Source organism: Poecilia reticulata, linkage group LG6 (assembly GCF_000633615.1).
Source record: "Poecilia reticulata strain Guanapo linkage group LG6, Guppy_female_1.0+MT, whole genome shotgun sequence".
NCBI lineage: Eukaryota > Metazoa > Chordata > Actinopteri > Cyprinodontiformes > Poeciliidae > Poecilia > Poecilia reticulata.
This window is the reverse complement of record NC_024336.1, coordinates 1,011,510-1,036,197: the sequence shown is the minus strand read 5'-3', so window position 1 is coordinate 1,036,197 and position 24,688 is coordinate 1,011,510. Positions and strand designations below refer to the sequence as shown.

General features: G+C 40.3%; 2 protein-coding genes across 9 annotated transcripts in view; one reads left to right on the top strand and one right to left on the bottom strand.

Moving 5' to 3' along the window:
- The window catches only part of LOC103465635 (suppressor of tumorigenicity 7 protein homolog), a 48,196-nt gene extending 29,413 nt beyond the window's left edge, over positions 1-18,783 (top strand). For 3 of the 6 annotated variants that reach the window (XM_008410647.2, XM_008410644.2, XM_017305462.1), the window contains 14 exons: positions 3,966-4,048; positions 8,117-8,276; positions 9,325-9,379; positions 9,623-9,738; positions 9,836-9,911; positions 12,083-12,237; positions 12,971-13,068; positions 13,212-13,341; positions 14,923-14,995; positions 15,144-15,246; positions 15,357-15,507; positions 15,632-15,724; positions 15,983-16,125; positions 18,303-18,783. In XM_008410647.2, coding sequence (XP_008408869.1) covers positions 3,971-4,048; positions 8,117-8,276; positions 9,325-9,379; positions 9,623-9,738; positions 9,836-9,911; positions 12,083-12,237; positions 12,971-13,068; positions 13,212-13,341; positions 14,923-14,995; positions 15,144-15,246; positions 15,357-15,507; positions 15,632-15,724; positions 15,983-16,125; positions 18,303-18,398 — 1,527 coding nt within the window. In that variant the 5' untranslated portion in view covers positions 3,966-3,970 and the 3' untranslated portion in view covers positions 18,399-18,783. The remainder of the gene's footprint in view (positions 1-3,965; positions 4,049-8,116; positions 8,277-9,324; positions 9,380-9,622; positions 9,739-9,835; positions 9,912-12,082; positions 12,238-12,970; positions 13,069-13,211; positions 13,342-14,922; positions 14,996-15,143; positions 15,247-15,356; positions 15,508-15,631; positions 15,725-15,982; positions 16,126-18,302) is intronic. The other 3 variants (XM_017305465.1, XM_017305464.1, XM_017305463.1) reach the window with 3 other exon arrangements.
- Positions 18,784-18,879: 96 nt separating this feature from the next.
- Positions 18,880-24,688, bottom strand: part of wnt2 (wingless-type MMTV integration site family member 2) — a 17,979-nt gene continuing 12,170 nt past the window's right edge. For 2 of the 3 annotated variants that reach the window (XM_008410651.2, XM_008410649.2), the window contains exons 5-6: positions 21,534-21,722; positions 21,333-21,456 (exon numbers count right to left, since the gene is read on the bottom strand). In XM_008410651.2, the coding sequence (XP_008408873.1) occupies positions 21,368-21,456; positions 21,534-21,722 (278 nt within the window). In that variant the 3' untranslated portion in view covers positions 21,333-21,367. Of the gene's footprint in view, positions 19,876-21,332; positions 21,457-21,533; positions 21,723-24,688 lie in introns of those variants that run through there. The other variant, XM_008410648.2, reaches the window with a different exon arrangement.

Sequence of the window (24,688 nt, the reverse complement as noted above, 5' to 3'; positions counted from 1 at the left end):
TATATATAGTGAAGTCATCGGGCAGGTGCAGGGACAGTGCAATTGGTGTGCGCACCCCCTCACGCACAGTTCAATGCATCAGCTATTAACCTAGCTTATTCTGTCTTTACTGTTACTGGTGTATAAAAAAAACTTACATAAAATAAACACACAGTCTGGTGGCCCGTCAGGCTGATATTACACTGGAGGAAACCCTGTAGTTCTTTGATTGTAACAAAATCTTGTCACACCAGAAATTAAAGCAGCATATTAAGTCTCATTGAGATAAATGCTATCTTGTTCCACTTGGAACTTTAAATGCAACAGAATGACAGGCAAGAAAATGTGTTACTCCAAGTTGTTTAGATGCAAAAAGAAGTGGAAAGCATCGCTATAACAACCACTGGATGGATGTCTAAGGATATGTTAGGCTGCACTACAATCACAGTCCACTCTGTCACTAGCAACTGCAAAATGTTGTACAGCAGACCATGCATAGTGATAGACCTGTCCTAAGGTCTGAAGAGATGAAAACAAATCAGAAAATGAAAGATTAGTTTGTTAAATGTGTGGCAAAATCTGCAAAAATGCAGAATAAAGGCCTTTTTGAAGTATAAATGTAATTTGAAAAGTAATCAACAAATATTTGTGTTGCCCACATGTGACACAAATAATTTTGTTTCGAAATCTGCAGTAGCTTTTGTAGACAGTGGCAGCAGAAATGAAGACGTAAAAGTCGAGGTTTAACATGAGCAAGTTTTTATTTACCGGGTTGAGTGATTACTTTATGTAGAAACACTAACACACGTTCAATTCAAAATAAGACATGTTGAAAAATAAAAAATTTTCTCCAACTTTACTGATCAATCTGAGCTACTGAAGTCAAAATCTTTGGGATTTTGACTTGAAAAATGTTGCACTGAAAGAGATGAAGAGCATAAATGGTATGTCGTCAAAGCTGTTAATAAATGAAATATGCGTACGTATAGTTTGCTCTGCGCCCTGTTCTTTGGGTAATGTGGATAAACTGTTGTGTCTAATTATGGTTCATAGGGTGACTTAATTAGAAATCATTCGTCAGGCAGACAGCAGAGTCCTCTTCTAACTTCAGACCAGAGGCAGCTGTGAGGAGGGTTTTACTGCAAGCCGCTCAGAATGGCCTTCTCTGTAAGAGTGAGAGGCTCCACTTCACTACTCTGAATAGCTATCCAGCTGCACTTAATTTATGCACATGTTTGTCTGTGTTTGCATAAGGCCGGGCTATCTGAGTGGCGTCTGCTCCCGTCCGCATTACTTAATAAGGAGGCAACATGACCTTAAATCCCCACCCAAATGTATCAGGCTTAAGACTAGGCTGATTAGAGGGATAAAGTATTAAGAATTATCATACTGCACTGTATATATAAAATTTTTATCTCAACAACTCTAATGAATAGCTCTATATTTACCAGTATTATAGTCCTACGAATGGAGAGTGTGGCAAAAATATTATATCACTAATTAAAGTAAATGTAAGCATTTCTTTTTCTACCTTGTTTAAGGTCCATCGGGTAAAACTAACATGACTGTATTTAAAGACAATATCTCCATTGCAGTGTCAGTGTGTGCAATATTCACATCACAATTATTTGGAGTGTACCAATTGTTGGCTAATACAGTCAGACCCTCCAGGATTTTGCCATTAAATTTTTTTTTTTGTGTGCATCCAAGTCATTATTTTGGTAATATTTGCCAGGAATTTTGCAATAATTTTTCCTCATTATCTCTTTTTCAATACCTTGGGATACAATATGATACAATAGGATACGATACGATACAATTACAGACTATAACTTGACTTCAGGTAAGGCTGAGGCAGCGGAGTATGTAGTAGAAGTTGGAATTACTACCACCTGCTGGTGGGAGTTGGCAGTCACTTAAAGCTAATGTTTTTCACCTTTTTTTCCCCTGAAAATATGCAATAAACTCTCAATTATGCATTAGTGTGAAAAATGCGGTGATCCGGAGGGATTGTGTATTCCAAGTGTTGTTAACTTAAATTTTTCATGCTAATGTAATATTTAGCTAGTTGGGCGTCACAGCAGCAGATCACACCAGACACTGACATTAAAATGCTAAAGGTCAGAATGATGGAAGCACAGATGAGAGGAAAGAGATATCATTACATATTGCTACTGAAATCTTCATTGCAATATTTTTTTCACCATTTGTGTTTTATTAATTTTTAGTTTATGTACATCAGAAAAAAAACTTGAATAAACAAACTGCAACATGAGTGGGAGAGTGTTGGTTTATCGCAGCGTTAAATTATAAAGTTTTTGCCTTGATAAACTTTTTTTAAAAATTCCACAGGAACATATGTTTTATGGTATTTACAAAGCAAATTGACAAAAGAAATAGTATTTAAAACTCCTTTTCAGTCTTTTTTAGGTTGCTACATTGAAGCTCCAGACACACAAATTGCAGATCCTAAACTTTTCTATTAAGACACGTAAAATACAAGGGGTAAAAAATAAAAAGAGTTTCAAGAATAAAATTCTTGCATCAATTAAATCTGGTCAATTTAAGTAGAGACTTTGCACTTTTTCCCCCCACTCTGCACTTTGCTGCAGTTAGAAAGCTGATGACAGCTAGCACTATTTTATTTTATTTTTTTAAGGTTTTGTTGGCTCTTGTGGCCTTTATTTGAAAGTAGTTTGACAGGAAAGAGGGGGAAGACATGCGGCAAATGTCGCCAGGCCGGGAATCAAACCTTCGACCACCGACACAAGGACTAAGGCCTCAATACATAGGTTGTGCTTTGCCCCTGCGCCACCACAGCTAGCTCTGTTAAAGAGACAGTGCACATTTAAGGTTCACACATCAACAAGCTGAGTTCGCACAACAAACCTTATCAGACACTATGGGGACATGCTGTTCCCTAACTTCAATTCAGTTATATTTCTATAGCACCAATTCACAACAAATGTCATCTCGAGTCATTTCAATTTAATCACAAGACCTAGTTCTCAAACAGTGCTTGAAGCTCAATTCACTGTTTTTGTCAAATTAATTTAAAAAGTTTCTATCTAAGGAAACCCAGCTCTTTCAAAGTTACACATTTCTACATTGTAATTGAGAACTAAGACTTTTCATGCCTTCTCTATGTCTGAGCCTCAGTGATACTGCCTCGCTGTTGTTACTTTGTAACTTGTCACTGTGTTAAATGTTTAAGGAATAATTTAGGGAGAAGTTATAAAAGAAAAATTTTTTTCACTGTAGATAAAGAGACTTGGGAAAGTCGGTTGAAAGCCCTTTTTAAACTGTGTAATTGGAACCAAGAAATGTCCTCTTCCGAACATCATACAGTTGGATAATATATGGTGGTATATGGACGGGTCCTCCTGGTCAGGTTTGTGTGGCTCGTTATGGTGAAATGGTTCTTCCATTTTTCACTCGTTATTGCTTCCATCCTTAGTGATTCCTAACAATACAGCAACAGGTTCCAGGAAAGTAAAAGATGCCTTTATGGCCTAGTTGGAGTTTGATAAAGTGATTTCTGTATCTAAATATTTTTATTTTAGCCATTTAATGTTCAGTTTTCGTTATAAATCGCTTTTTTTCTACTCAAAGTAACCTTGCCCCTGCATTGCCCAGTTCCGCTGCCTTTCCTCTCTCATTTTGTTCCTCACTCTCTACGTTGCTCTCTTGGTTCTTATGTAATTTCACATCTGAGCAGCAGGGCTCTCTGGGAAACGCCACACACAACATGAAAATGATATTCTGCATGAAACATGTCCTGTGCCAGAATTACAAATATCCTTGAATCTTGAGCCTTTTTGATGTTTCTCTGTAGACACGACCTACTTTTTTTTTTTCAAAAGTTCTACAGCATTTGATCTTACAAACATGTTTTCTAAAGCAGGTCTCTGTAGACTTGAAGAGAGACTGTCTTATTAGGAAGAACTAACCCTTGTACCTTCTTGTTTTTTGTGCTTTCTCTGTAGTAAGCATGTTTCTCAACACCTTGACCCCCAAGTTCTACGTGGCTCTGACAGGCACTTCGTCCCTCATATCAGGACTCATATTGGTAAGTTGTGCTTGTCTTTAGATTTCACATATCGGCACTAAAACAGGTATTGATGATGACTTTCATATGAGATATTTGTACTTAACAATTCAGATATATAGGGTATATATAGGGATGCACCAGTAATAAAATATAGGACAATATTGATATTCAATTCTAATACAGCTGTTATGGTTGTTAATGTTTATAAATATAAATATTTTTTTTATCAAAATATGAGTTTCCATCAAGCAAATTTATTTTCAAATTCGCAAATTACGCACTTATATGGTAAATTGAAAAGCGGATAATGTATTATCATTAATCAATAAAATCCCCATGGGCCGAACTTGAAAATTGGACATTATGCCGCCAACACTTAGCATTCATCAACAACTTAGAGGCAGAAGTCAGAGCTCCGCACAATGCAAATAATGTTTCGGCCAGAACACTGTGCGCTAAATAATAAAACATAAATTAACGAAGCTTTGAGGCAGGTAAATTTTCCTTGAGGAATTTTAATAATCGAGGTACTTTGAATCATTTGAGGAATCGTTTCAGTCCTACCTACACCAGAATATTTTTATACAAATCAGGTTTTTTTTGCTGATTTTATATTTTAGAGTTTCTGACCAGTCATTTATCAGGATGGATAAAAGGTGAAAATCGCCAAGTTTCAATCACCAAACCATTTCTTGGTGCCTCTCTGTTAAAATGTCTGGGACTCATCGCTTTCAGATTTTGCGATACATTTCTTAGAACATTAACTGAGAATAAAAGTTCTATATTCAGTTTGACGACAGTGCGATTTTTAACTCGCGTTCTCATTCATCTCGTTGGAGGGAAATGAGTTTTATTGGCTCCTTTGTACACTTTGTAAGCCAAACCGGTGATTTGTTAGAATCACTTAGTGGTTTAAAAGCCATAATAAGCCTCATTTGACTGGAAGTCTTTTCTCTTGGTTGTTCTTTAGTGGAGCATACGGATGCCCGTCTGACCGCCCGACTACAATTCAACATCTTTATTGCTGTACATTATGTACCCACTGATTTCTAGATTTTTCCCTCTTCCAGTCTTTTTACAGAGACGGCAAACTGTGCTGCAGTGTTTGATCTGTAGTTTAAAATAATCCTTCTGTTAATTAACTCCCTCTCTCTTCCCTGCAGGCTTTCAGCCAGTTTGCGTAGGAGGCTTGGAAATGGTTTTGAGCTTGGCACATGCTCTGAGATGACTAAATGAAAACGGCTTGGTTTTTTTGTTAAGGCAGTGGCGAAATAATTGGAGTTTGTGTTGCTCCTCCTGGTCATTTCAGTGTGTAAATGGTTGTAAATTAAAAATCTTAGTAAAAAATAAAGTATACGCTCATTTCATTTTAAAGTTTTACATCCCCAATATTTACCAGGTTCTAAAAAAAAAAGAAATCCAATCTTAACTGTGCGGAAACCAAGAACTCTCATAGAGTGTCATTTATTAATAAATGACGTCCAATGGATGTGTGGAAACCTGAAGGGAGAACTAGGTGCTGCACCTGATTAACTGATCTTCAGCAGGCGTGAGAATCTTTATGAAAATTTAGTCTGGATTGTTTTCTGGTCTGGAACTTACAGGGGAGTGTTAACGCAATGGAAGAAAGACTTGAGCAACAGTTACTGTCATTGTTGGCCATCGAGTTTTCATTCCAAGGTAAAGAGGATTATTCACAAAAGGAAAGAGCATCACTAGCTGCATTGCTGTTCGCCATAAAATTGTGCAAATTGAAATTAGAAAAATTAATTAGCTCTGGAAACACGGCAATTTCAGGGGAAAAAAAACAAAACAAAAAAAACTTTTTTATTTTTGATAAAAAGTTTTGCTAGGAGGACGTTTTTTCTGCCAGATCGAAATAGATGTATTTCAACGCTGCAATAAAATTTTTTTTGCATCATACCAGTCAAGTGATCAACAGCCGGATGTCACTACTGGTGGAAACCATGAAGAAGACAACAGGAAGTGAAAGGAGCATGATGTTTTTTTGTTTTTTTTTCTGACAATCCGCAGCTGGCTCCACCAGCTCTCACAGCATCATGTTTCTTACTTAACGGAAATATCACAATTGCGAAAACTTGTTTTCCCCGACATTCACAGAATATCGACCAAGATTTGCGCACATTTTTATTAGAAACAAAGCTATTGTCAACATCTCAGCGAAATTCTGACATTCATAAGTACGTCTTAGACTAACCAATTTTTTTTGGAGGTGGGATGATAATTTTGGTTTAAGCTTATCTAAACACCATGGGAGTATTGAGACCAAATGTGTGTTCTCTGAAAACTTAAAAAAAACAAAATGATGCCATCCCAAACACATCAGCTAATCTACAAAAAAAGGACTGAAAAAGACAATCAAAGAAAAACTGCTTATGAAAATTCCTCCACAGTGCTGTGAGAGACGAATAAAGTCACTGAAAATGACAAGCTACTGCTGCTAAGTACACCCATAGAATCATGGGGTGTACTTTTTTTCTCATGCCACGTTTTCATTGTAACTTTGTTTTTTTGTTGACAACCTACATTTTGAGAAATGTTCCTACCTCAGCGATCCATCCATTTTCTTTACACCCTTGTCCCTTAGTGGGGTCAGGAGGGTTGCTGGTGCCCATCTCCAGCTAACGTTCCGGGCGAGAGGCGGGGTCACCCTGGACAGGTCGCCAGTCTGTCGCAGGGCAACACAGAGACACACAGGACAAACAACCATGCACACACACACACACACACACCTACGGGCAATTTAGAGAGACCAATTAACCTGACAGTCATGTTTTTGGACTGTGGGAGGAAACCGGAGTACCCAGAGAAAACCCACCCCACCATGCACAGGGAGAACATGCAAACTCCATGCAGAAAGACCGGGGCCGGGAATCGAACCCAGAACCTTCTTGCTGCAAGACAACAGCTCTACCAACTGCGCCACTGTAATTTCCAACATCTCATTGAACACAAAATTATCAGGCTGGACATCGCTTTACCTCTATACCACTAATTATTTGTGGTATTGGTAAAGCGATGTCCAACTTGATACTTTTTTTTTTACTTTCTTTCCTCCTCATAATTTATATATACTTTTTTAAATTTAGGGATCTAAAAGCTCACCACTGCTTTGAAAAATGGTTTCTTAATCAGACTGCGCTTTAGATCTAATTCGATTCCAATTTTTAGAAACAGAATTTGATTCTGAATTTTTCTACTCAAACCATCGATAGATTCTGTTTAAATTATGTAACTGCCTAGAGGAATAAACGGTGTAAACAAAAATAATTTTTTTAAAAACAATTATATATGGTTCTATTCTGTATCAAATTTCATCATTTTATATTTAAACAAAAATATATTTGTACATAAAGTTTTGGAACTTAAATTACCAGCATTAGGTTAGTTAAGCTGCCTGGCTTTTTCTTAAAACATCTACATTATTTTACAAAAAGTTAAACAGGCAAAATTTGATTTTTGAGTATTTTGAATCCATTCTAATTGTGATTCTCTATAGAATCCATTTCTTTCTGTTCCTCTGTAACCATGGGGAGGCTGCCGTGTTTGAAGCCAGTTTAAATGACTTGAGTTTACAGAGAAGAAACCGGTCAGCTCAAACTCAGCACTGCAAAGGCTTCTGGGTCGGGTTCCCTGTGAACATGTCTGAACTGTCCTCAGACCCTCTGACCCAACAAACTGCTGACTATAAAACTGATACTTCCACTGATGAGCAGCTGCTTTAGCTGCAGTTGATAATTGGTAAGAACTGAAGAAGCACACACTTGGGTTCATGTGTCAGGCTGTGTTAATGAGGCTTGTTAGTCTGCAACAACAAAGTTGTGTAAAGAAAAGACTTGCTCATTGTTGGCAAAGTTGTTTAGCTGATGAGGTGTTTTATCAGCTAGCTCCTTGATTTTATTCCTGTTTACTTGGTAAGTGCTATGAAACTACTTGTGCTGCTTTCAGTTTCTCTTGTGCTAGTTTTAAGTCCAATTTTCTGATTTTTAACATTTTTCAATTTGATGGAAATTACTTTAATTCTCAGTTAACTAAACGTTCTATCATCTTTGCTTCCTTTCTCAGATCTTTGAGTGGTGGTATTTCAGGAAATATGGGACCTCCTTCATAGAGCAAGTGTCTGTGAGCCACCTGCGCCCCCTGCTGGGTGGAGTGGATAGCAGTTCTCCCAGCAACTCTAACACGAGCAACGGAGACGCTGACTCCAATCGGCAAAGTGTGTCCGGTAAGAAGCAGCTGCGCTTCTCGTCCAAATATCACAGAGAAGTGATGACTAAAGATGCTGGTCACACAATCCCATCATGCTTTACTTCTTCATTGTCTTCCTCTTGGCACATTGGTGCTTCAAATTCAGAACATTTCAAAATACAGGTTCCTTTTTTAGCTAACTTAAATTGCTCCGAGTATTTTTGAGGGACTCATAATTTCAACTCCTTGGTAAAGTTACCAGTTATAACTTTAGCTTTATCACAGCATTTATTAGTAATCTTAAGTCACATTTTAGTTTTGGCAATTATTTTTGGGTTATGCATTAGTAGAGACTGAAAGACCAGAACAGAAATTGCATTTAATAATCAATAAAGTAAACTTGAGCTTGACACATAGCGTCATCCTTGTAAGCCGTCTTCAACATTCGAACGGTTTCCGATACTTTTTTTCCCAAGCAGGAAGCAAAACTTCAGCAGCGCGCTGCTCATAAAACTTCTTCATAAAGAAAAACTACGGCTGGACAAAACAGCTCTTCCAAGAAAATTCATTGCGGGTGGACAAAACCTTCCACATCGTTTCTCGATTGATTTTTACCCAGAAAGCACATGGGCAAAAACCGTTAGTGAAACGGTCACTGGGACTGACTAGTATATATTTCATTGAGGGAAACTTGGAATGCGGCGTTCATAACAAACACGTGTGTTCATCTGCTCAACCGCTAGCAAACAACCGTACTGATTAAATAACATAAAAGTCAAGCAGTTCCCTAAAAGTCCAACAGATGGCAGCAATGCGCCATGCAAAACAAAACACCCACAGTTTACAGGACACACTTACTGCTAAAGAGCCCCCTGGTGGTTGAAGAAAAATCCACATATAAACCGGAAAATACAATATATGAAAAAAAATCTGAATGCTCTCTGGTATTGTTCGGGGGGCCGGACCAAATGTGGCGGCGGGCCGTAGCTTGGGGACCACTGGATTGCAGGGTCGATGTGAAGAGCAGACTGAACTACTCTGATTTGACTCTCCTGGTCTCTGTTCTTCTTTCTCTGGCTCTGCAGAATGTAAAGTGTGGAGAAATCCTCTAAATTTATTTCGTGGAGCTGAATATAATCGGTAAGTATGAGAAAAGACTCGTCTGTGTTGTTCTTCTGCTGCTCTGTCCTTTTCTAATTCTCTCATGTCTGATCTTCAGTTTTTCTTGTTTGTAACCCGTCCATTAGACGTTGTTGTTCCTCGTGATTCCTCTTAACTCAGCTGCTGCTTTTTTTTTTGCCATAACGTGATTTTAATCCTGATTTGGAAGCTTCAGCCAATAACACCTGGTTTCTCCTGTTGTGCCGTGTTTCCTCTGTCCAGTTATACATGGGTAACGGGTCGAGAGCCGCTGACTTACTACGACATGAATCTGTCAGCACAGGACCATCAGACCTTCTTCACATGCGACTCAGACCACTTGCGACCAGCCGATGCCAGTAAGGAAATCCATAAAACCTACATATGATATGTGCATGACCTTGTACCTAATAAATAAGGGGCTGTGTGTATGTGTGCGTGTGTGTGTTCCTGCAGTCATGCAGAAGGCGTGGAGAGAAAGAAACCCGCAGGCTCGCATCTCTGCAGCACACGAAGCGCTGGAGCTAGAAGAGTGAGTTCTGTACTGACAACAATAATCCATAGTGTACAGTTGTGTGTAGGACATTTTTTATAACTATTATTATAAAAAATGCACTAGGAACACTGCGCTTTGTACTTTACATTAGAGATGTGCCAATCAGGATTTTTCCTGCCGATTCCAATTCCAATCACCCATGAGGGCCGATCACGGCCGATCACCAATACCGATCATATAATTATTATTTTTTTAATCATAATCACTAACGGTTACATTATGTGGAAAAAGGAACCATGAATTCATCTTAATTTACACAAAAACTTGTTTTTCATAACTTTTTCCAAGAATAGAACAAAACAGGCATTGTGCAAATTGTACTGCTATAGTAATACTATCTTTAACAGACTGAAAACATATGAAGGTTCTGAAGAGGCTAAATACTGCAAAAAGTCGAAATAAAACCTCTCAACATTGCCAAAAATTCAAGTATAAAACTTAATATTCAAAGGCAAATACAATAGGCATTACAATAAACAATCCAGAGTTACTGATTGAAAACTTCCTGATAGCATAGTGGCTAGCTGATTACTGCTAGTTCTGATGGATGTTTCTGACTGGGCGGAGTAATTATGCAGAACTGGGAGGAGATCGATTATTTGTTTTAGAGATTATCTGTCTCATGTTAGGACAGCGAAAGTTTTAATACGTATGTAAAATAAATTTTTTTAAGTTAGATGCTGCAGCTTTAAACAGAGGTTCGGTGTGAGAGTCACTACCAGGTGGAGCAGAAGCGGCGCTCCGTCTGTGAAATATTACTACCTGTAGCGCGTAGCAGCGGTTCAACAGCGAGAGCAGAACCAGCGTCTTACATCGCAGCTCGAAAACTTCAATAATTTTGCGAGTTATTTGTTTAGCTTTCTGACCGTCATGCTAATCCGGGTGAGTCCCCATTTACCCCATTCCACACCACATCGCTTAGGATTTGTTGCTGCACGTTTGCGCAGTGTGCAGGAAAGAGCAGACCAGCTGCACAGGCAGGCTGTAGAATGAGAAGCAGGTGATCGCTTTGTGTGATCGGCAACAAGAGACCGTGATCGGCGATCACCGATCATACACTTTGTCATGGAAATCGGCCGATTATGATCTGTGGCAGGAAGCAGTCGGCTGTATGCCGGAATGGAGAGTAGCATTTCTAAATGAACAATTCAAACAAAATGACTTCCTTTAACATTTCCTTAAATATAAAAAGCTGAAAAACTGAGAGTCTTCAGACATGTTTGGTTTGAGATGATAAAACATTTTCATATCAGTCCATCTTTAGTTAGAGTATACTAAGTGTTTGACATTCAGACAGTAACTGAGGATGTGACGATAACTATCTAAATTGTTATTTGTGGTAAATATAACTGTTTCCTCACAAATTTTGAGCAAACTTTTAAAAGGGATTGTGAATTACTAGGCATGTTTCACTCTAGTGGTTAGGAGTAAGTCAACCAGATTACACAAGGCATAATTTTGACAGACGTTGATGTCAGGTAAGGTTGTAATAAATAGGAAGTACAGGTTACAAACTACTATGGACCGCACAGCTCAGAAAAATGAAGAAAGCCGTTTCCTCAGAGACGGAAGTTTGGACTTAGAAAGTTTGCTACATCCCAACGTATTCGGCACGTTAAACCAAAAACCATCACAAGTGAACGTAAAAACTTTTTTTGAAAAATTAAGGAAGTTATTTAGAATTTTGCCATTTTCCACGTTTTCTCACTAAATGCTGTGAGAAAAACCTCCATACCCTTAAAGTTGTAGCCTCAGAACTCCTCAGTACTTTGTAGTTGGGAAATATTATCTTTAAGCTAAACTGTAACTTTCCCAGTTTACCTTAAAATATTCCAGTTTAGAAATATTCCATGTGGAAGAATATAAACTATTTCTTCCATATTCTCCAAACACTTTTGGTTCCACCAGGTCTTCACATTCATAAAGCTATAGGCTCTGTTTGTGAGGAGGTTTCAGTAATATTCATATATCAAGCTGTATAATCATAATGTGAACATGTTGTTTTGAACCAGGACCTGAAGGAAAAGCCGCACTCTGAGAACAGCATAAAATCGCTGTGTCTTGACTTAGCAAACATGATGGCTGATGTGAGACCGTGTTGGTTTTTAATCCTCTGGTGGCTTTTTGTCTCTTCTGTCCTCCCATAGCTGTGCGACAGCATACATCCTCCTGGCAGAGGAGGAAGCCACCACCATAATGGAGGCTGAGCGGTTATTTAAACAGGCGCTTAAAGCCGGAGAGGGCTGCTACCGCCGCAGCCAGCAGCTGCAGCACCATGGCACACAGTACGAAGCCCAGCACAGTGAGTAACAGCGACTGAGTCAGGGCTTCACACCGCAGTTTCTAAAGTTACCATGTATGTTAGCAGGATATTATGAGGTTGAGCAACATAAAGTAGTGTATAACGGAGGGTGCTGTGATGGACGTTTTGTTTTCTCACAAATTCCACTTTTTCTGTTTTGATTTTTTTCTCAGTTTAACCTTATTTGTTAACCCAAAAATATATAACTATGGTGTGAATTAAAATATATCAAACTTCTGTGGTTCAACAGAACATTGATTTTACAAAAGGTGTTTGTCGTTAAGCTAAGCATAAGTTAAGAATCGTTCTTGTTCGATAAAAGAAAATCTCCCTTTTAAAAATGCTTTTTCTCCAAAATGTAAACTCTTGTGCTTACTTCCAAAATGACCAGGACCTTTGATCAGTCAGATGAAATCCCACACAGATGGACTCTGTTAATTAGTCAGGTGATTTCTGAAGGCAGTTAGTTTTCTTTAGGGATTTCAGGGCAAATAGGGCTGAATCTAAATTTATGTCACACTTTTCAGATTTTTTTCAAAATCTTTTTTTTTTTTTTTTTCACATTTGCGCCTCTTTGTGATGGTCTCTCACAAAATGTGTATGTGTGGTTATAATGACACAAAATATTAAAAAATGCAAAGGTTAGAAATTCCTTTTCTAGAACGCTCTCAGTTATTTGTTTGCTGAATGTGTTGAGTTTGTGGTGATTTGGTTTCCGGTGTGTGTGTCCCAGGAAGAGACACCAACGTGTTGGTGTATATAAAGAGGCGGCTGGCCATGTGCTCCAGAAAGCTGGGCCGAACACGAGAAGCAGTCAAGATGATGAGAGATGTAAGTGCGCAGTAAATTTGCTTTTACAAAAAATATCACTGAGTTCTGAGTTTCTATTTAATATAATTACGTTGCTGTTGACACATCATTGTTTTTACCTGTTGACTGTGCTGCCCCCTGCCTGATATAACATGTAACAACAGTTGTGTGTTTTCCAGTTAATGAAGGAGTTCCCTCTCCTCAGTATGTTCAACATCCATGAGAACCTGCTGGAGTCACTACTGGAGCTCCAGAACTACGCCGATGTCCAGGCGGTTCTGGCCAAGTATGATGGTGAGTTCACATATCCGTGACTCACTTGCTGTCCACAACGTGCTTCCTGTCCACTCAACGCACTTCTTGTCCACATAACCTACTTCCTGTCCACAAAGCACTTCCTGTCCACGACACGCTTCCTGCCCACACAACAAACTTCCTATCTACACAACACACTTTCTGTCTACACAACAAACTTCCTGTTCACACGACACACTTCCTGTCTACAGAACAGACTTCCTGTCCACACAACACACTTCCTGTGTCTACAGAACAGACTTCCTTTCCACACAACACACTTCCTGTCTATACAGCACACTTCCTTTTCACACAGCACACTTCCTGCTCCTCCAGACCTGATTGATGACAGCTAGCTGTTCCTCAGCTCTTCTTCCAGCTGAACTCTGCAATCTGTTTTGTTTGGTAAATTACTGAAAAACTATAAAATGTTATTAGTTTCCTGAACCAACCAAAGGCTCAAAGGTTCATTTAATCTCTTCCATTTAATGCTCCGCTGCCTTGATGGCTTCAGTTTTAGAAACGGCTCCTGTTTAAGATTTAATCAAGTTAATTTAACAGGAAAATGGGTTTTAAGCCATTAAAAGTTATTGCAAGTGTTCAGCTGATGCACCTTGTGTCTGACTGGATTCCATGCAGGCCAGGGTGAAATGTCCTAACTGCACCATGTGGGCCTCAGGATGGAGCTGTAGAAAGCCTGAGCTAAAATGGAAACTGTAAAGTGTTTTACTCTGCCTCTTCATGGACCCCAGGCTACACCAGAGGGATTCCCTGACTGGTCCCTGACCTGCTGATGGTTCCCAATGCCAAGCTGGAGACACAGTGTTCTCTCCTGTTCTGTGGAGTCTCTTAAATACAAATAACATAGTGTTTATATTCAGCGTTTTAATTATTTATTGTGCAGAACTTAGTGACTTTATATCTTGACAGATGCTATATGGGTAAAGGTTTATGTAACCTTAATACAACTATATGGATTTATTTTTTAGATTGTGTGTGACACATTTATTTGTACCTCTGGTAAATATGTGTCAAAAGCCTTAAAATTAATTAATCTTTTATTGCAGTAGCCTAAGTTCACTCAGAATAAAACTTATTCAATTCAAGAGAAAAAAAAGAATCAAAACTGGGAAAAAGCTAGCAGTTGAATAATTACTGATAGCTCTGCAATCAATGATATGAACAGCGCTTTTTCCCATTGGACAGTATTTAATCTTATGTGACGTTTAAAGCGCTTGGACCAACTGTCTGCAGTAGGTTTGGACCAAACCTGACCACTGGCCACTTAAACAACTTGATTCTCATCTCTTCTGTTTTCAATCTGAGCTTTCTTCCAATGAGCTGGATTCCTCTGGTAGAATTTCAGAAAGCATAAATGTGTTGAGTTTTCTACAAAATCTCTCTGCATTTATGCACCAGGAATCAAATAATAATGTAACATTTCTCCACAAGAGTGAAATCTCTGAGCATTTTTCCCATCACCACCTCACGGGGCGACCACACCTCCACCGCCCGTCACCTAAACCTGTCACTGACATTAACACCAGCTCCTGCTTTTCTGCTTTTTGTCCCCCCCGACAGATATTAGCTTACCTAAATCTGCAACGATATGCTACACAGCTGCCTTGCTCAAAGCCAGGGCAGTGTCGGACAAGTGAGTATCACTTTGCATCAACACCGCTCCAACTTCAGGATAAATCTAAAATAGAACAGCCTCTAGAACTAAACATCATCAAGATAGACAAACAGAATCTGTTCTGATGAGGTAGCTGGTGTGTGAGCGTGTGTGTGTGTGTGTGTAGGTTCTCTCCAGAGGCAGCGTCCAGGCGGGGCCTGAGCACAGCAGAGATGAATGCAGTAGAAGCCATCCACAGAGCGGTGGAGTTCAACCCTCACGTCCCCAAAGTGAGTTGGAGCCTGGCTAAGCGTGACTGAGAAGTGGGGGGAAGGAAACGATGCATTCACTGTTCAGTAAACTAATGGGTTTTATCTCTGATCTTCCTCCTCTTCATCAGTATCTGCTGGAGATGAAGAGTTTGATTCTTCCTCCAGAACACATCTTGAAGAGAGGCGACAGTGAAGCCATCGCCTACGCCTTTTTCCACCTGCAGCATTGGAAACGGGTGGAAGGGGCGCTCAACCTACTGCACTGTACATGGGAGGGCAGTACGTACACACACACGCTCACACACACACGCTCACTCACACATACAAAAAGCCAGCCTTTTGAAACGAGGAGTAGCTGATCCAGCAGTTTGGCACAAACTCTCCTTGTTTTTGGGTTTTCTAGCATTCAGAATGATTCCATATCCTCTAGAGAAGGGTCACCTCTTCTACCCCTACCCCATCTGCACAGAGACGGCCGACAGAGAGCTGCTACCCAGTAAGAGACACACTAACACACACACACACACACACGGACAGACTAGGTAGATTTCATCGTCACGGCAAAAAAACTAAATCTTACCAAGTATTTTTGATCTTGGTTCTAGTCTGTAAGGTTTGTCTTATTTCAGGTATACTAGCATACAAGAACCTTTCAGCTTACTACTGATGAAAAAGTTCTATTTCAACTGGCAGATGGTTTTACCTTTCCCATGTTGTGCTAACATTGTGTTGTTGTGTGTGTGTCGTGTGGAAGCAGTGTTTCACGAGGTGTCGGTCTACCCCAAGAAGGAGCTGCCCTTCTTCATCCTCTTCACGGCGGGCCTCTGCTCCTTCACCGCCATGTTGGCTTTGCTCACACACCAGTTCCCTGAACTCATGGGCGTATTTGCTAAGGCCGTGAGTATTCAGACTTGAATGTTGTGACTTGTTCAGATAGTTGGACATGTGGTGACGAAGCTGCAGACACTCCTGCAGCACATGCAGCAGCAGACTTCTCCTTTATAAAGTCGTGTGTGCTGCAGGGAGCGTTCCGCTGCACACACACGGCTTCAGAGTTCTAACATTTACCGTTTTACTTCAGCCTTAATTGTTTTATTTGCTTTTTATATTTATAGGAGTTGTTTGATGTTGGGCTCAGAACACACTCAGTGTTGTAATTATCTGCAGAGCTAATAAAGGAAACTGTCTAGTCATAAAAAGCATGAAGCTGCAGAAAAAGCTCAGGCCTTTGATGCAGCAGCATCTTCTGGTCACAACTCCACTGAATATTTCTCCTTCATAAAGGATACCTTGTTTAATCTAATACTGATTGCTGATCTAGTTGCTTTGGTTTGTGAAAAGCTTCTCGCTCGTTTTGTGCCAAGCAAGTGGCTCCTGGTTCCTGCAGTCATCAAAAGTTTGAAATGTAACCTTAGTTTCCAAATGGAAGTGTTTGATTTCTCTAACTTTGTCTTTCTGTTGTTGATTTCCTTTCTTTCTTCCATAGTAAAGCCTGAGTTTTGTCCATCTTATGGACGTAGTGAAGGTGGATAAACACAGGGTTGGTCTGGCTGTGTAGAACTGTAGATTATCCACTGTGTCCAGACCCAAACATGTCATAATAATATTGTGTAGCATGTTGTGCTAATTCCATCTAATTTCCATTTCCATTATTGAATCAATCAATTAAATCAACTTAAACTTGTGCTAAACTTTGGCCTGGCTGCCTGTTGGAACTCAGATCTGCTAAACATGAGGTGCAATGCTGCTGATAAAGAAGTGGTGTCATTTTCAGACCCAGTCAGATCTCCCAGGTTGCACTCTTCACACACATGAACACACACCTTCACTTTGAAGTGCTCTTTGAAGAGAGATGCTGAAGCAGACTATCATGGAGATAGTCTGCTTCAGTCTCCTCTTTACTTATGTGCCATCTGAGCCTCACTGACCTAAAAGAGGCGGTTCTGAAGCTGCCATCGCCTCTGTTCACTTCCAAAGCAGCTCAAAGTTTGAGCAGAAGGTTTTTGTTTGCTTGATGTGGCGCAGCATTTTTAACATGGATCCAACTGAATAGCTTGTTTGTGTTTTCCTCTAAGAAAACTTGTCTATAATGATGATTTAAGCTTTATGGTTCGGTCCAGTGTCGTATTCCCTTTAGAATATAGTTCTGCAATAAACAACCTGAAATCCCCCATTACTGATCAGAATCTCATCTTCTGTTGACGGTATGGGCTGTGTGTGCGGACTCAAAGGCCACACACACCAGCCTTGTTTAGTCCGCTTTTATCAAACTCTAGCTTTGTGCGTTTAGAAGTTCCGGTTCGTTTAGTGAGTTGTGAACACGTAATCAAACTCTGATGTGGATCAGAGAAGGGAATGCTGGTCTGCCTAAAACCCTTGGTCTCAGTTCTAGTGCGGTTCAAATGCACATGTACATGCCAAGTGGACCAGAGACTGCTCCAAAAGTAGGAAGTGGACTATAGCACAAGGCATTCAGGGTAAATACAACCAAAGCAAACGTTTGGGTCAGGCTGAAGGAGAAACAGCTTGTGGTTTTTTATACTAGATGGGAGAAATCCTTCATCATTTGGTGAAGAAGGAAGTTGCTCATGTCTTCTGCAGAGGTTTTCGTGTTGTTTCCTTCGCCTGTGGAGCAGCGCCACCACAGGCGGGGAGGGGAACAGAACTAGCCTGTCTGCTGACAACAGATGTTATTCATGCCAGACTTGCTGACGTGTTACAAATACTTGTTAAAGAAGAGGATGCCATCCCACTGTAGTGGGTGAACAAGCTGGTGACAATTATGAGGGTCAGGCAGAACAAAAACTACAGAGGCTGTTTCCTGCAGTCTTCAACTACCCAATCAGCAGCACCAAACATGAGAGACTAGCAGAGACAATTTGGTTTAATCATGATCCTTTTTTCTCACAAATATACCTTGAAATAAACCGGTCTTCCTACATATTTTAATAAAAAATAAAATCAACATGGATTTCCTTTTTTTGTGCAGATTCTGAGTGAAACGTAAAATAATCAGGAAGCTCCTGAAGAGTTTCAGGGTTTGTGTAACTTTGCGTTTTTCTGCGTTGCTGCAGTTCCTCAGCACGCTGTTCGCTCCTCTGAACTTCATCATGGAGAAGGTGGAGAGTATCCTGCCGTCCAGCCTCTGGCACCAACTCACTCGCATCTGACCCCCCCACCTCCCCCATCCTGTCCCATACGACTCCACCGGAATCCCACCCAGAACCAGCACCAGAGAGCGGACCGGACCGGACCGGACCTCCATGCAGACAAACGGCCGAGCAGAAATCCAGAATGCTGCGTTGGACTGGACTGACATGCCTTTGTGCCAACATTACAGAGTTCAAACCAAACTGGAAGCAGACGATCGGAGCAGGAGGCCCACAGGCAGAACAGCCATGTCCACCACCGGTTTGGACTTCCTTTGACGTCTTTGCATTTTGGGGGCATTTCAGTTGTTTAAAGCTGTTCTTTTTGTTGTACAAACAGAGATGATTAAATGCCATCAATAAAAAAAAAGAAGGGAAAGTATGTCAATAAAGGACTTTTTGTGTATCTCTGCAAGTCGGTATCTTCAAGGTGTTTTGTCGGTGACTTTGGTTTGTGAGACGGTTCAGCGCTTAAAGAGAAATCAGTTCATATTACAGATGAGAACAGATGAGTACTCGGCTTCAGAGTTTACCTGTCACATTCTCACCATGAGGTCAGCGGTGCATCACTGACCTCCTGGAAGGAAGAAGAGCTGAAACCTCAAACCAGAGTGAAGTGACTCGGCTCCAAACGTGAAGAAAGGAGATCATGTAAAATATCATAGGTGTCTGAACGTTTCAACACGAGGAAAACCAACAAAACAAACTGAAAGACTGGAAGTTGCAGAAGCGCCTTCAGGGTTCCTGGCCACGGCGGAAAAGTTCGAAACAGCATGGAATTTGGTCTGGAGAAAAGTGATCGTCTTTTCAGACTTCATTCTTATTCTGTAAATGTATTTATCAATTCATCTATCCATTCATTGATCCCATTCATTCCCACCTGAGTATTCGTCTGCCAGTCCTTCTATTCACCAGGCCTCCAAGAAGTAGCTCCTATAATGAGCTCAGCAGATGCTCAGTTACACCAGATGTTTGCTAATTGTTGCTGGCTAGTCTGAAGGACTGCAGTGAGGGAAGGCTGCTCTGTGAGGCAGAAACTCAAACTGCAGCTCAAAGACACGTCTATGTCCAACCAGGTGTTTATTTACAGCTTGATGTTTGCCATGGAGATGAAAGGATTTCTCAAACATACATGAAAGTATCAAGGTATGTTTTTGATGGAATAACATGATATTCCATCATACATTGATTTTATCAATTTAAATCAACTCAGAAGTTGATTTTACATGATACCACTGCTTAAAACCAGGAAAAATATAAAACGTCTTCCTGGATCTAGTTTAGCATCGCTGAGCCTGGTGGGTTATCTGAACACCGTTGTTCTGTTTCAGGCTGCTGAAGCCGTTTTCAGCCTCACTAGGAAACGGTTGGATCAGAAATGAGAAGCGTTGGCCAACAAAACCAGGAATGGTCAGCGGACGGCGTCGCTGGTCTGCAGATGGGACTAATGAGGAAGTCATGTTGCCCTGCCCATCTGAACCGGCCTACATCGTCAGGTCTGGTGAAAAAAGGTCTGGGTTTCAGTTCTGTTCATTTCACTCACTTGGAAGATTAATGCAGTTTGTACATGTGGATAAAAGTTTGTATAAAAATTTAATATTAAATACTCTGTTAGAGAAGCTGTCAGGTACAGAGTTCTGTAAACTAAGAACATCACAAGCTGAAATACTTCAGGGATGTATGATCGATTTTATTGATGAGGAAAACAGCCTTTAATCTAATGCTGTTCATGTGATCGATCAGAACGAACAGCAGCACGAGCTCAGATATAAAGACTGGTCATGTGGATGGATCTGAGTTCTGAACGATACCAAGAGGCCCAAGTCTTCATTTTACTGGGATTTAAAAAACAAACAAAAAAGTTAGTCAAATACTAACTGATCTACAAGAGTTAGTCACTTTTAGGATTCCCAGACAGAAACTGATCTACATTTCCACCTACAGACCACCTTCCTTCTACAGAGCTCCTCACCAGTATTCAGTATGTTTAGATTTGATCACTTTCCAACAGTAAACTTTAATGTCAATTTAATCACAAAGTTGTGCATAATTCTAAAATAAGCAGAAAAAAACCTGAAACGCACTTTAACCTTCGGTCCCTCTGACTTAATGCTGCTTGGAAAAACGTTTTTCTGCGACTCCAGCTGTAAGTCCTATGCAAGGAGAGTAAAGTAGGACTGTGGTAGCTGTGGAGGATCTGCAGAAATGCACAGCTCATGTGGGGAATGTGTTGACAGGATATCTGTTGTAAGTACGCTTTAGAAATCTGACTTTTATGGAAAAATTATGAGAAAAAAACAATTGTTGGAGGGGGGAAAAAAGCCCAAGTTTCCCTTTGCAGGGGAACGTAGAGCTGAGGGGAAGATGTGGACAGCTGGAAACTGGAGGAAAACGTCTGGAGGGATAAAACCGGCATTTAGCTGTCCAACAGGCAGCAGAACAGATGAATGAAATAAAACAGGATCTGAAGAGACTGAGCTGTAACTGAAGGCAGCTGCTTCCACCAAGTTACTCACTCACAAACGGATAACACTTTCAAACTACATCTAAAAAAAATTTAAATTGCGTAAAATGCCATATTTCTTGCCATTCATCTCTGAAAGTGAAACAGTCATTTTAAAGAGATTCACTACACATGAGAATAAAGATATTTAAAACTTCTTTTTGCAGTTTTAATGATTATGGCTATAGGTAAAGAACAGATGTTTTAAACATTCTAATTTTCTGAGACACTTTAGGGGTTTTCATCATCTGTTAGCCATAACTGTCAAAATGACAAGAAACAAAGACGTGGAATAAACCGCTCTATGTGACGATTTTATATAATATGTGAGTTTCACTTTCTGAGATGACCGGCAAGAATCTTTTGCACTTTTATGCAATATTCAAATCTGACCAGTCACACAAACTCCCAATAAAACACACCGACAATTGTGGTTGTGAAGAAGCTGAACGTGAAAAAGTTGAAATACTTTAGTGCTTTAGTTTCATCAGTCCGTTCTGATGGTCTTCGGGTCGAGGAATGAGACGTTTCTTAGAGCCAGCATAGCAGGAGCAGCAGACAGTGACTGAAGTCGACCTAGAAATATATTAAGAGCTCCGGTTAGCATAAACACGTCCCTCCTGACGGCAGCAGCCATCATGTCTGGGACTTGCAGGTGAACTCGTCCACCAGCTGCTGACAGTCTCTGCAGCGAACAGCGCAGCACCAGTGGAACTTGCACTCGCACTTGGTGGTGCGGCTGACCCTCGCCGTGTCGTAGCCTCGGCCGCAGCACATCACCTCGCAGCCGTCCGAGCCGCGGGACGCCCGGCTGCAGAGCCGGCCCGCCGTGCCCATCGACCCTGAGGAGAAGGCGGGACAGAATCCCGACATGTTAGGTTGGAAACCGATGCAATGGATATCTGCTTGTTTTAGAAACATGAAACATAATCAGTTACAAGGATGGAACAATCTGAGTCACCATTTCAACTTCATTCAATTAAGATTTCTGAACTTTCTTTCATTTTTCCAGATTCTCTAGTGATTTTTCTGTTTTGGGATATAAATCCCTGACCGGAAACAGAATAAACTCCTGAATGTAGTTTAGGAATGTAGAAAAAGAAAAATTAAATGGAGATTAGTAAATAGATTTAGTAAAGATGACATACATGAGACTGATTTACTTTTATATATTTAACAGGTGGATTAAAGATTAAATAGCTTTTCTTTGACTGAACATTCACATTGTTCAGTCAGTATCTTTCAGGAACATTTTCCACAATCACAGGTTATATTTCAACTCAATATGCAACATTTGGTTACTTATGCAAATGTTAAAAGCCCAGAGATTCTACAAGAAGTGATGAACTTTAAGAAACAAAACAAAAAGCCACAAACATGGATAATTTGAATCACTTTTCAGGACATCAGAATCCAGTGGGGGCGGAGCCTAATGCTTCAGTCAGGACAGTGTGTGTGTGCGTGTGCGTGCGCACGCTTGTGTGTGTGTGTGTGTGTGTGTGTGTGGTGGCTGGGGTGTATGGGGGGATCAGATGGAAAACAGTGAGACATCGAAGTCCAGACGAAGTAAAGATGAGAGATTGATGACAGGAGCAATCAGGCTGCTCTCACCAACATCATCAGCTGTTCATTTCATAGGAGACATCCACCAGACACACTTCTCTCCTGACACACACACGCATACACGCGCACACACACTCACTCTATGACAAGTGTAGTTCCTCTTTGTTTTGAAGTGTGACTGAAACATCAGTCGGCACAGTCTTCATTCATGATGAAAACACAAAAGTCCGTTTGGTTTATTCTGTCTGGTTCATTTTTCATTTCATTTCATATTTCACATTCTGCCGACTTCCAGTCTGGAATAACGAGAGAAAACAAGACAAACAGACTTGAATCTGCTGAAGCTCCAGACGCTCCGGATAAATAAAGACTCAACCAGGAGTTTGTTTTCCATCACTAAAATGATGTGTTGCAGAAAAGTTGGAAATGTTATCGCCAAAGGAAAACATCTGTAGACGAATGACTTTGAATATTCCAGTCATATTTTGATGTAAGTATGCAGCTGAAACCAGACAGATGTGTTCAGAGACTTCGTTAAGAAGTAATATTTTTATTATTTTTCCTACTGTGTGACAAAGTCGTTTTGAATAACGAGGTAAAAAAATATCCAATCGTAATCTATATTTTAAAAACACAATGGCATATTGAATTGCATTTAATTTTCATTTGGTTTCGTTAATATTAAACTTATATAAACCTCTGTATTTCTATGAGCTTCCTCAATGTTTCATCCTGACATGTTTTGGTGTTTCTCTTGCGAGAAACTCAACAATCTTTTGGTGAAAACTAATCAAAGTTCGATAAGGCAGGAATCTATAATCAATAACCGAGACTGAAAACTGTTTTATATTATTTCCTCGTAATCAGGTGGTGACCTCACTAAATGCTTTTGTTGGTTATTAGCAGTCATTTACAACCAAACCTATTGTTGGACAACACCACAAACCAAAAAAACAGATTCATTTTCTTCACAACAATCCTTTTGGAATAAACACCAAATTATGAACGTTAAGCAATCGAGTAATTTCCAGTGATTTTAAACTTTTTTTCTTTTGTTTTATCAGTGGTCACTCCAGTCTGGTCACCTGCATCTGGAGGGTTTTGTGCTGCAGAACCAGAGTTCTGGTCTGAATCCAGAGTGTTGGTGAACAGGAGTGTGTTCAGGCTGACTCCTATATAAATAAGAAAAGAAATTCCAAAGTGGTTTAAAACACAAACTTCAAACAGTGTTGTGGAATTTGCTGGTGTTTACGTTCTGCTTTGGGTTGGTGTGTTGACGGTCTCTGTGCCCGTTCGTTCCCTGGGCAGGTATTATGTCTGGACATGACCAGACGCCCCGCCCTGCTCTGGCAGCGGCCCCCTCCGCCCCTCCGCCCCCCCGTTATCCGTGGTATGCCGCGCCGCTTGGGGTGACATCACGGCCAGCGTCTACCTCAGGGACTTTGCTCTCCCTGCGTCTGCTTATTGAATTAAGATGAGGGGGCGCCGAGAGATGAGTTTAGCACCTGAGCCTCGCTGGAGCCGAGGGAAATTGATTTCACACTCTGAGGGGCCGTCTCACCGTCTCTCTGGGCCGCGGTTTGTTCCCCAAAGTGTCTGAGAAAATGACTGAATGAACACCAGTTTGCGTTTCTTTGAGAGAGCATTCAAAGCGTGAAGGAAGAATTATTCAAACTGTGTTTTAAACTTGATTACAGTTCATGCTTACAGTACATTGTGTTTATGTTGGCATAATTCTGCATGCATGTCCACGGACCATGAAGCATCCATGTCTGTTGTAAAAAATAAAAAATGGTCAATGAGATCCCAGGATTCTCCTGGGTTCCTGAACCAAGCTACCCCTAAACATCTGTGATGAATATTTGTTTCTGAACTGAGAATGGGCTGGTGTGGGATTTCTAACTTCACTTTTGCAACAAAAGAAGAAGAAATAATAACCGTCCTGCTGTGACATTTGTTGTTATTTTGATACAGAGACTTAAAAATATAAATGCAGACAATGAAAGACCCACTAAGTTTGGTACTCTTCTCAGTTCTTATCACAATGAATGTTTCATATTTTTGCTCTTCAAAGTGCAACTGTAACTAAAGCATAAACCCTCCCCTGGGAAATTCTATCAAATTCCATCAAAGTAGGCAGAGCCAAAAGGGATGAACGGGGTGTGGTCAGGATTACCAACTCACCCACTTTATCCAGGGGTGAAAGTAGTTTTAAATTCCTGGGGGTACTATGACAAAGAAAATA